The 13,041-nt window shown below is 35.2% G+C and overlaps 1 protein-coding gene across 1 annotated transcript in view; it reads right to left on the reverse strand.

Annotated features, from left to right (window-relative positions):
* Window positions 1–11,667, reverse strand: part of ST18 (ST18 C2H2C-type zinc finger transcription factor) — a 106,046-nt gene extending 94,379 nt beyond the window's left edge. The window contains exons 1-3 of the mRNA XM_026516483.3: window positions 11,579–11,667; window positions 5,304–5,358; window positions 3,249–3,279 (exon numbers count right to left, since the gene is read on the reverse strand). Of these exons, the coding sequence (XP_026372268.2) occupies window positions 3,249–3,279; window positions 5,304–5,358 (86 nt within the window). The 5' untranslated portion in view covers window positions 11,579–11,667. The remainder of the gene's footprint in view (window positions 1–3,248; window positions 3,280–5,303; window positions 5,359–11,578) is intronic.
* Between the last annotated feature and the right edge of the window lie 1,374 nt (window positions 11,668–13,041).

The following is a 13,041-nucleotide window of genomic DNA, read 5'->3' on the forward strand; positions in this document are numbered from 1 at the left end:
TGTAAAACACTTTGCCAATGCATGAGACAATTACCAATATTAGTAGATGCAATAGCATTCAGATCAGATTAAGGATAATAGTAATAAAAGAAAAGCAGAGATAATACAATGGTCATGATTTAGAAAGACGTGAGAGCTCCTTCTCGACACCACCTGTAACCTGAATTGTGTTGGAGGAAAGACTGGAAATGCTAATAAGGAATGTGATTAAAGGTGTGCCTGTGGTTATAAATTGCTTTTTTAATGGTGGTGATAGTAGCTGACATAGAGTATAATAAGAAGATGAGAATGTCACTATCAATTTTTATTAGTGTCATGAACAATATACAGTATATTTAAATTAGCTTCATTTGTATTAGTATTTTTGTAAGTAGTAGCTCTAGAAGCAATAACATGTCCAATGCATTCTAAAAAGAAGAACTAAATAAAGTTGCAAGTGTTCCCTAGAAAATGGTCATAACTTGTACACTGGGGAAAATGTGCCACATATCCTAAGATACTCAGAATTCAGGCACACAAAAATTTTGGATTCTGGAGCATAGCAAATCTGCGGAATAAATTGGAGGAGCAATCATAGTAAATGTAAAAAGTCATACAAAAATGTCAAATACACTAAAAATATAACCTTCCATATAAATTGGAATATTTTCCTAAGATTTACATAGAATAATAGTTCAGGTCTATACCTGGGTCAACTTAAACCACTTAAGAAACAATTTGGAACCTATTTGGCCTAAGCATGAACATTCTGTTGAAAATAAGTAATTATAAAATTAAATAATCAGTAATTTTTATAAACTGATTCTTATTAAAGAGAAATAGGTGAATTAGTTTTGCTTATGAATTTTCCCGGCAATTATCACCAGCTTTCTGAGTTGGTCTAATGACAAATTATGTAAAATTGAATATCTGACAAAAAATAATTTGTAGAGAATTAGGAAAATACAAAACATTTTTACTTTTAATCAAAATATCTTCTTTGTTTGAATTTTAGAAACCTAAGTTGTTGAAAAACAGGCCATAAGGGTTAAAATATAGAATTTCAAAAATCCAGCTGCTGACAAGATGAATAAACCATTTCTTTTTTATTTATATTCTAGATGGTTAGTATTAATTGTGTATGAGAGAAAGCATAGCCTGGTGGTTGAGAAGATTGCCTGAGTCAGAAGTCTGGACTACTTACTAGCTGTGTAATCTTGGACTAGTTATTTTCACTTTCTTCATCTGAAAATTGGAAAAATCATAGTTCCTACCTTATAAGGTGATCGTGAGGATTAAATGAGATAGTAATATGACAATGCTCAAGACTGTCTGGCACGTAAGACCTCAACATATATTAGTTTCATTGTATTACTGAAGCTAACAGTGTGCTTAAATAGTAATTTCTATTTCTCCAGAAAGTTTATATTAAACACTTTTCCCTGCAACATTGCTTCTCTCTTGCTAATTCCTCCCTTTTTCTTTATGAATTATAGATTTCTCCTTTAGCCAAAACACATATTCATTCCTTCAAAATTCTCTTTTCTTTTCAAGTTATTTTTCAAGACATATCACTCAAAAGGCCCTCCACCCTCCCAAGAATGGTTTGATTCCCTAAAAACACTGACTGGAGACACAGTCATTTCGATGGGGGGAAGACCATGAGTTCCTGGATGCCCTGTTTCTGCTCGGACCGCTAGAAAACCATTGCCTAACAGGGCAAATGTCTCATGCATTTTAAGCCCTTGATCATTTTAAAGTTCTTTTGATCATCCTATAGGGAACATAAAATCTCCAAACAGATAGAATTTTAAATGAGAGCAGATTTAAAAACAAGAAAGTAAGCAAGTCAGACATTTCATTCATTTAATCCTGTCCTGATGTGTGGGTGCATTCTCTGTTCTGCTCAAGTAATTTAAAATGTAAAATGTAGGGGCGCCTGGGTGGCACAGCGGTTAAGCGTCTGCCTTCGGCTCAGGGCGTGATCCCGGTGTTATGGGATCGAGCCCCACATCAGGCTCCTCCGCTATGAGCCTGCTTCTTCCTCTCCCACTCTCCCTGCTTGTGTTCCCTCTCTCGCTGGCTGTCTCTATCTCTGCCTAATTAAATAAATAAATAAATAAATAAATAAATAAATAAAATGTAAAATGTAAACTTCTCAATCAGAAAATTGAAAATGTAGGCAGGACTAGGGATTCCCTACTAACAAATTTCCACAGAGAAGAGCATCAGCATGAAAGCTTGTACTCCATTCTGATAGATACGTGTTCCACTAAATAAGGGAACCAAAACTGTGACAGAATGAATCCTCTGAAACATGGAACTAACTAAGAAAGCCTTTGCTTCGGGAAATCACAGAACACAGTTGCCTGGAAAAATAACCATGTAAACTGTTCATGGATACAGTATAAATTTCAAGGTGTATCAAATGCTGTTATACATCCTCTTGTTTTCAAACATTTCTCTGAGGAACACTTAAAGACCATTTATTGTTTTCAGAAAGGTGGATTAGATGGTAGGTTTGAGACTTTCTGGGTTTGCAATAGAAAACAAAGGACAAGGGACAAAGGACTCATCTTGCTCCCGACACAATTTCTCTAAAAAATATCACTGGTACAAAATATGTATGTCAGCATATTTTTCTTTTTTAAAATGTACTTTTTAAAGAAATAAATTACACCTGACAGAGACTCTGCAAGACAAAACAAAACAAAAAACCCCACAACTAATTGGAGTTTATTCTGCAAAACCAATTACGATGAAATGTCCATAACATTGACTGAGGTGCATTCATAGTCTCTAAGGTGGAAATGCATGGACACACCCACAAAACCACTATCTTCCAATGCCTACATTTAAAAATTTATATGATAGAATTATCTAATTATTTAAAACAAAAACTGGAGAACTTGGGACTTGGGACATCTATTGATCAGGCTCACAGATCACAGTTCAGTTCCTTACTTATCACCAGTGTACAAACCAACCACAGGCGAGGTGTGGACACAGAGGTGGCAAACACTCCGTGGAGAAAAGTGGGAAACTGCATTAAAGCAAAATGTGTTTTGTTATCAAAATGGGAGCCCTAATTGTTTTGAATCAATCATAGATGGTTTTTCCCTTTCTCTTCTCCTTTGGGGTATAGACAAATAAGCCTGTTGTCCTATTCCTCCTACTACCACAAGGATTCTCAGGTTTGAAATGTATAAAAACATTCTAATAATTAAAGCCAATTGATATTAGAAAAAGTAACATGGGACAAATCTTACCTGAGCTCCTGAATTAGAGAATCTATTGGCACTGTTGACAAAAAGAAAGGAGAAAAATCAGTTCATAATTTTGAAAACTGTATGACTGAAACTTTTCACTCACATAGAGATAATGACCAATAAATGGTTATTATAGACCCCACTTAACTTCCCACTGGGTGAATGGATCATTTCTGGTTCTGGTTCTTTGGAGTGCATACCAGTGGATAGATGAATATGGTGCAGAACAGATGATTCTGGGTTTAGTGCCTTAAGTGACCCTGGGACCTTGCATTCATGGATTGGATTTTCCACAAAAGACTTGAATTATTTTTTAAATCAAATTTATTGTTAATATGAAATTTTTCAAAAGAAGCCTAAACTGACACTTTTATTGACATTAAACAAGTATTTATACAAAACTGGGAATGTTTTTTACTAAGTGAATGTGTCCCAAGATTATGTTCCATACATTTCATACTATAGAAAGAGGAAGATATGCTTCAGCCATGTTAATATCAACATCGTTTTAAAAACAAGAATCTTGTATAAAAAAGAGCTTTGATTTTTTTCTGACAAGTGATGGGAATTAAAGAAGTTCATGTTTATAAATACCTGCCTACACAAGGATAAGCAGCATATTGAGAAAGACAACAGGTGGTTTTAAAGATTACTCATGCCGCATGAGAAACAGTTGTTTCATTTCTAGGAGAACATTTTGGCTCTATTTAAGGGTGTATATTATGTGCCAAAAGAATTCAAAGTACAAGAAGAATTGCAGATTAAAAGACCCACATTTTAAAAGTATGCTAGAATAAGTGTGCTTTTAGAAGTCAAAACAAGGGATTCATATAATCCAAATACAGTGTCTAGGATTCTGGTATTTATGGCAAATGTGAGCTTATCCTAAATAACAATACAAATCATTTTTTTCTTCAACTTGTATTCTATTGAGAAGTTTGTCGCATAAAAATTTTATGTTTAGAACTATTTAATTCCAAATATTAGGACATATGATGTAATTACTTTAGATGTAACTTGAAGTAAAACTAGTGTAAAACTTCTGTTTGGGTAGAGAAAGTTCCTGCATCTTGTACAATATTATTCTGCATTTTGGTTATCATAACTAATGATAACCATGGTTATATTTTAACTGAAAAAAAATCATCCTGGAATTTATTAAATATTTTGGGATTCTGGACTTTACTCAAACAGGCATTATTTACCTTGACCTCAAATATAAACATAGATAAGGAAAGCATTTCATCTGTTTAGTCTTTCAATGGTAAATCTCAAAAACCCTTCCTTAGCAAGGCCAACCAGGAGAAGAGTCGGGTGGGGAATGGCTATCCAGAGTGTTTTCAGAGGCTATGGTGAAACTACAGTTTTCCATTTAGAATTAAGGGTCACAAAAATATAGCTAATTATAATAAAAGTTATTTTCCTTAAGGGGTATTATTGCCAGTCAATCCTGTTTTCCAGATGTTTAGATCATCAAGGGCCTGTTTATATTTCAATATTACATTACCATCTGTTGGTTACAAAAAGAAAAGGATAACCGGCAAGTTAAACCTTTCAAACGTTACTTTGCAGAGCTGCCGGAAATTCCCAGCAGGGACAGGCAAAAAACAAACATCATCATTTTACTTGAACTAAGTTTAGATTGGGAACCACTAAACCAGATAACATAAAAATCAAAATCTGCTTTGGCAGTAAACTAACAGTTCTGTCTTTTCCCTTGGCCATTAAAGGTCACTTCAATAATCTGCATGTCTCCATGAAACATTCTTCCCTTGCTGACCCTTATGTTGTTTTGCATGATGTTTTAAATCTACTCATGATTGTATTTTGTAAAAATTAGCATCACACATCATTGGGACTTTTTGGAGTCCTTTAGCTCCTGGTTCATAATATTTTGCCTCTCAATGCCATGATCCAATGTCCTAGCTTGATTTAAAAAAGGAAGCCCTGAGGAAGTTGTAATCATTCTGACTACACATTAGGGACTGAGCATTGGAACTCCCATATTTCATGGTATGGTGGGCACGGTGTCATGGAACCTGCTTGCTAACTCACCCTTGGTTCCTTTAGAGCGGGTACGCAGTGTTTTATCTTCAGCCTCTGCATCCATCTGTAACATGAACACAAAGTCCTGAGGTCATCCCTTTGACATTGACCAAAATATGAAAATATGTCCTTGCAAGTTCTGAAGGTCATAATGTAAAATAGAGTAGCCTTCCATGCTCTTGAATAGCACCCTGCCTTGGCAGGTATATAGCTGCAACTGCCCTTGCAGTCCACTAGTTTTGGAAATACTTTTATACATGCTGAAACCAGAGGCAACAGTGACAAGAGGGCAGATGTCCTTGTCCATAAGTGTTTGCTAGTGATTCAAACACTTCTGGCATTACAAAGATAGGAGGGGAAAAAAAAGGGATTGTCTGATTAACAGTGGTTGTAGAGGAGAAAAAAACCTCAAATGTCAAACCAAAAGGTTTCAGACTAATTTACTAAAACCTGATTCCTTTGCATTTCTAGACCCTTTCTGATAGGTACCTCTTTCTAATTCAGGAAAAATAATCCCCTGTGTAAAAAAGCAACATGAAGGAATATCCCTGAAATGCCCCCATTTCAAAATACCACTGGAAATGTTGATCATCAAATGACATATATTAACTCCCAGAATTCCAGAATAAATATCGGCTATAATTGTGCAAATCTGTAAGGAAAGGAAATTTTAGTGCTGCATGTGTCAGCATCAAACTCCCTAAAACATCATTACTAAATATTTTAAATGTAATCAAATAAAGGATGGAAAGACTTTTAAAAACCTGCTGTTTTTGTCCCTCTGGATATAGTCAGATATGACTACTCCTATCAGTGTCACTAGAATCTTCCAATAATCTCTAGTTTAATTCACCTTTGCACATTATCAGAAGGAATTCTTAAATGGAGAGAAGTTATTTTGCTTGTTGAAAATGAGAAGCAGGCAGAAGGCGCTGTCCATGGTGCCCATCCTTAAATCCTGACACTAGCGTGGATGCGGTATGACTGCAATGGTAATGGGAGCGCATCTCTGCTCTCTCAGGCTGAGTTGTGATTGAAGGCACTGACCTGCCATAGACTTATAATAGGGGAGCAGGTGTGGCAATGATGGACTTTAATTTCCTTTAATAAACCTTTTATGTGCCACACTTTTACTGCCATTCGACGCTCTCCAAGGTCCTGCACATAATAGGTTCATTACTTTTGATTACTATAGTCTATTGAGACAAACAACTCCAGAACACACTATATATTATGTTCAGTTAAACCAATATAGACTATTTATCCATTGTGCATTTTTTCACCTGCAACACTACAGACAAAATTAACGACAGCTCTCGTAAGCTAAAACTATTAAAACCACCAGTACTCTTTTGTCATCATTTCATAATAAACACCACACCAATCACTGAACTGTTTTTTAAATTAGCAAACAAAAAGTGTGCACTGCTTTTGCTAAGCAGCAGTTGCTTTAGTCTAAATAAAATGGTCCATCGTTATGAATATTTTAAAACTACATAATAACAGAAAACAAAATAAAACAGAGGTGATTTTTTTTTCTGTAGATTTTCCTTCTTTTAAAACCACATGAATTTATGACAGATGTGACACTGCCTAGGATTAAAATGGCTTGGTTTACTTAGGATGGTGAGCACTGCGTTGTGAAATCCTCCTCCTCCATGAGTATCTCTGTTGCATATAAAGTGGCTCAACTCATGCAAACTCCCCTCCATGTGCTAAATGAGTAACTCGGTTAAGAGAGATCAGTAGCAGGAAGGTTAAAACGATGAAAACCACCAACTATTTCTGAGGAGGCTACTCCTGTGGGTGAGTAGCAACTCAATACAAGTCTAACATTTTCCTGCCATACAGGTGCTGTGAGCTCTCCTCAATCACTCTGAAAAATCTCTCCTGAAAGGCAAGTGAAGGCTGAACTCCATGAGTTTCTTTTCCAAAACTGAAATACACTTTGCAAAGAGAGCCAGCAGGTACATATGAAAGTTTCAGAAACCTACTTAAATGTAACCTTCTTTATAACAACTTTAAAGACTAATTCCATTTTGCAATTCCACTATCCCCTTGGACCTGACTGGTTTGCAACCACCCCATGCAGTCTCCTCCCCATTAAAGTCATTGGGAGGAATGCATAAATATTCATAGACCTCTGCTTGATTATGCTTGGAATGCTAGCCTCATAATTGTATTTTGTGGCACTATTGTCCTTTTGATGGTGTCATATATATATATATATATATATATATATATATATACACACACACATATATATATATATATATATATATATATATATATCCTATGTAAACATTTTAAAGACTGGTAACTCATTCATAAAGCTAAGTTTTCTAATTTAACTTGTGTGCCAAATTGTATGAATGAAATGGACTGAGGCCATAATATATAATCCATCGATTTCGTGTTCTTTCTCTGTTTCATAACCAAAGAACAATAAAAGTTACTAAATTCAGTGTCTACTCATGTCTGATAGCTCATTGAGGAATAAGAAGGTCAGAAACCTAAAGCAATGTGCTTTGTTTTTAGGGGTGGAGGTTTTTAATATTCATGAGATACTTCACTGTCCTGACAAATCACAATCTGAAGATAAGTCTTTGTTTTCTAAAACCTTATATATGGGAGTAGAAATTTCTAAGTATTCTTTATATGGACTATTCTCATGGATTTTAATAAACTCCCAGTAAGCAATCTTAATTTTTGTAAAATCAAACCTCATATTCAGTGAGTACTGCATTCTGGGAATGGTGCATGAAAGATGGAAAGAGATTTCTACCTCAGTGCATGTGTTGACACCTGGGGGAACTGTGCCAGGGAGGGGGTGGGGGATGGAATTCCCATCCTTTCAACCTCTTCCAGACCTATAGAGAAGGCCCATAGCTATGGCATGATTCAGGAGACTAACTAATGTGTGCTACAATCTGGGAAACTACACTTCTCTCTGGGAACATTTTTTTTTCTGTTGGAAGAGGAAACTTGATCATTTTTACTGCTGAAGTCCCAAATGCTATTGACAAGTCTTCAATGAATTTGGCAAAACTTAATGAATCATTTCCTTTCTCAAAACAGAGATATGATTTTCTTAAAAAGCTGTCCTTCCTGAGGTTTCTTCAAACTTTTGTCTATTTCATTTCATTGTTTATGAATGGGAACAAGTCAAGATATTTTCTGAGATCATTATAATGTGTTCCTCCTAGCTCTGATAACTTACTTCTCAATAGAAATAAAATATTAAAGGTAGGCTTTGACCTTTGTTTTTCCTGACCTGAAAATACCTTAAGAAAAGTTTATCTAATTTACGAGTATGAAAATTTTATGTATAAATATGTGAAAAGGAGAAAATAGTGGTTCTTACCTGGTATTCATAATAAAGCCATGAAAAAAAAATTTACAAGACTTCATTCCCCAGTTCTCTGGGAAGAGGAGTTAATACAAGGAGAAATGGCAAGAGGGAAAGAGACTTATGACATAAAGAAGGCAAAGAAGTGAAACTTGCAGGAAGGACATGCAAGAACCAACAAGAAATAAGTAGATAGGCAATGAAGAAGAAAAATTACCATAGAATAAAATTTAAATACTTAGTTGGATTTGGAAACCTATTACTTAATATCCTTATATACTCACAAACTTATATACAGGTGCGCATCATAAATTCCTAGTTATTTTACTTGACCATCTTTTCTTACTGGCACTCACATCAGGGGCAATCAGCAGATCTCCTGTCCACATCACCCCAGTGCATGGATCTGGAGCTTTCCTTTGGGCTAAAGAGGGAGTTCTGAAATTGCTGGTTTGTGGGAAGGAGAGCCTCAAGGAGCAGGACACAGAATTTATAAACTCATTTTTGCTAATAGTCACACAAGCAAATGACTGGTATGTGAGGAGATTTAGTTCCCTTCGATTTTATTTTTCACTCAAAATCCAATATAACCTAATGGTAAAAAAAAAAATCTCCAAGTAAATATTTAATCATTTCTTAAAAACTGGATAAAAGATATCTCTTGGTGATGTTGAAATTTTAGTTTTCCTTTCAAAAGAACTATAGACATTGATGTCCTAAATAGATGATAGAAGATAGATGATGGATAGAGAGATACATAGATAGATGATAGATAGTTAAAAATATTTATAAGTAGTCTTGAATTTCTTACTACTAATATAAAAATCCATAGTGATCATAAAGTTTCAAGCACACCTTCTCAAAATCCTGATACAATTAATCTTAATACTGTCTACTTACACATAATCTCTTGATGGTAGCTACTTTTAATTTGAGAAGTCCTTCGCATACATTCAACTTGCAATAATTTCCACTTATAACAAGATTTCATTGTGTTTCCCTCCTCAGAGCTTTAGACTGGCAATGCATTTTTGTAAGTGCCACATGACTCTTGTTAGATGTCATTTCAATCCCGGGGAACACGTGGCAATGGAGAGAGGAAACTCTATGGCTGCCGAGAAGAGGTCCTGGGGTCCTCTCCACGAGGAGCCTTTTATCCTTAGTGGATGTTTCCTTTACAAAAATCAATTTAAAAAAATAACAAAGAGAAACTCAGGAAGTTGGAAAAGGCTAAACTCAGAAAATGAAGCAACTGGAGGATGCCAGTATCTTAGAATGAAATTTGGCCAGGTTGAAGAACAAAGAACCTTACACTGAGTGCCCTTTCTTTTGCTGATTCTGGCATCATTTTCTTTTAAATACAGGTTTGGATCAGTCCAAAACAGCAGCAGCAAAAGCTGTCTCCCTGTTATACAGGGAAAGAATGGGGAACATGAGTTGTGATACTTAAAGAATAGTTTACTTTTTGAGAGAATATTGAGATGGAATGTTCAAGTATGTTTTCTCTGTTCTGACCCTTTTTTTACTTTTCTGGTTTTCTTTTCATATGTTTCTTAATTACTCAGAAAGAGTACATCAAAAAATGAATTTAAAAAAACTGTAAACTAATAAAAACTTTTTTACATCATTCAAGATGTCATATTAATTTTCTCAACTTTCCCTAAATCCTTTATTCTAGATAAAATGAAAATTTTCTGAATCCTTTATCCTTATCCCTGATTCCAACTCCGTGTTCCTACCTATATGTCTCTTATTATACTATCTTTGAATCTGTACAGAAAGCTAAAGAATTGAGTGATGTGTCCCCTTTAGATTTAGGATACCTCTCTTGTCTGCCCTAATTTTTCCCACCCCTAAAAACACCACACCTAGGGAAGAAGCAGACTCGTCCACCATCAGATCAAGTACAGTTCTCTGGGAAACTCTTCTTTCTGAGAGCCAACTGCATGCCCATTCCCTTTAGAGGAGGTGATTTTCACAGGGATTTCCAGAGTCACTTGGAAATGCACTCCAGTAAAAGAAATCTTAGACCTGAGACAAGCTTGGGTAGCTTTATAAGGAAGTTGGTTTATTTTAAGTCTCATTTCTCATTTCTGAGTTGTCACTGCTATTGTCGACTTCATCCTGTAACTTCGCACAACTGGCAAAGCTGAATATAAACCAAAGCCATATGTTTGTGTCCTTTTGCCAAACGACTCCAGCAAATAGTTCTATTATTCCCTTAGGTAGCCAACGTGTGCCAAGGATTTCTATTAGTTGCTGTACCACGGCCTCTGAGTCACAGCTTTGTGACATAAGGGGGCAATCGCCAGCTTTATGTTAGAGAAGACTTTTTGTGTATTTTTTTAGTATGCCCTGTTTAAAGATAACTCAGAGTAAGTAAAACCCTAAAAGGGCCTTAAATTTTTTTTCTTGCTGATGTATTGAGATGCATGTGTACAAATATGTAATTGTTAGAAGACAAGCTCCTTCATATAGGGATAAATTATTTTTAATAGGTTTTTCCCAAGGAGAACTCAATTCCTAACTTTCCGGTGTTTGTAGGAATTAACTTCAGAAATTATCTATAGTGCTTTTAAAAACATAGTTTTAAGCTATCTCACTTGTTTATTCTTAATTCTTCAGTAAACTAATTTCTAATACAAAAGAATTTAAATGGGTTTTTAAGACTATTTTAATGCTGAACTTTTGTTTAAGGGTAAACATGTGAGAATAAATAACATAAACCAATCAATATGCAAAAGGACTCAACCTGTTTAATATTTTAAAATATTAAAGCTATCATGCTTCTGACAAAAATCCCAATGCCAAATTCAGCATCAACAATAAATTTCTTTCAAAGCAAATCCACAAAGGAGAGCTTTTATATAAATGCTTTGATTGGATACATTTTATTTCAGTATATTCTACTTTTTAATACAAAATGTTGCCTTACCTCTCTTTTTCTCCGGGTAACTTGTCTGCCAACTTGGTTTGCCCTGCTCTGTCAAAGTGACTAAATGTCTTTGTCCACTTCAGTGAGAAGTCCTTAAATTCATTCTATTAAGATCAAAAATAAAAGAAGGAAGGCATGTCAAATCAAACAGATCAGTAGTAAACACTGAAGTGAACAATAATGCATTGACACTTTTACCTGTAATCTGGTTGGGCTCTACCATAGACAGAACAAAAAATTTTATACTACAATATCGATCAGAAAAAGACTTTTACATTTTTAAGGGTAACCAAATTCATTCTTGTCTTAATTACTGAACTATATATATTACATCTTCAATTTGGTAGATAAATTGAGTAGTATTATCTACCACTAGTATTTTTACTATTATCATTAGTATTTTTACTTTTAACCACCAAAAGAAGTTCAGACAAGATGTGGAAAGTGCTCCACACAAGAAATCACAAAAGACAGATTCAAAATTCATCCTTTTGTTTAGAGGTCTCTTTAATGAGACTGTCATAAGATGCTAGTGCTTTTTGCCAATACTTTAACCTGCTTTCCATAGAAACGATTTACCCTTGTTTTACTTTGCATTCAGACATAACACACAGAGCTGCTTCACCTCTATTTTGTCCCAAGGATGGGAACAGAACCTGTCTTCAGGACATTTGGCCCTTGAGAGAAAACTTTGAAATTCAGCATAGTACGCTCAGCATCCTAGAGAGGGGCTATTTATACTAATATCACATATATCAATGCACATCTAAAGTGTGTGTATCTGGCAGTTCTGGTATTTTAAAACACAAGCCACCAACCTTCCTTGCAGAAGATTTCTATCTTCCTATATTTTACCCTTTGCAGTAGATTGAAGTGCTTGGCTTTTTAACCATAGATTTCTGTATTGCTTGTAAGCTTTGACCAGACATTAAGCAGATGCTTCTTCAACTCAAGTCAGCAACTGTAGTTCCTAGGGAAAAATAGGTACAAAACTCTCTCAAGTGATAGAGCAGATTATTGAACATGATGTTAGAATTGAAAAGTGGCACGGGAGCTTGGCAACTCTTAGTTTGTGTTTGATTGCAACTGGGGAAAAAAAAAAGGCTTTCTGTACAAATGGCGTTTGGCTGATTCTACTTCACTCTCAGTTCAGAAAGAGTCCCGAAGCTTTCCACCTGCCTATTCCCTTTTGTTTGCCACACTCTAACCTAAAACAAAAGATCCTGGAAAACAGTCACACTGGTGAGCAAAGCTCTTTCTAAATCCTGAAAGTAATGGCTTTTTGTCTAATACCCTATCGTGTTATGTATTTATTAGCAATACATTTTCCATTTATTTTCTCAAAGATTGCCAATAAAGAACTGAATCACATAAGGGAGTAGCTGTAAACCCTCTGAGTTCCCTAATGTCAAACTCATTAGCATCCGAATAAGCACACAGCAGCACATCATCTGCACAATTGC

The sequence above is a fragment of the Ursus arctos genome, unplaced genomic scaffold (assembly GCF_023065955.2).
Source record: "Ursus arctos isolate Adak ecotype North America unplaced genomic scaffold, UrsArc2.0 scaffold_6, whole genome shotgun sequence".
In the NCBI taxonomy this organism is placed as follows: domain Eukaryota; kingdom Metazoa; phylum Chordata; class Mammalia; order Carnivora; family Ursidae; genus Ursus; species Ursus arctos.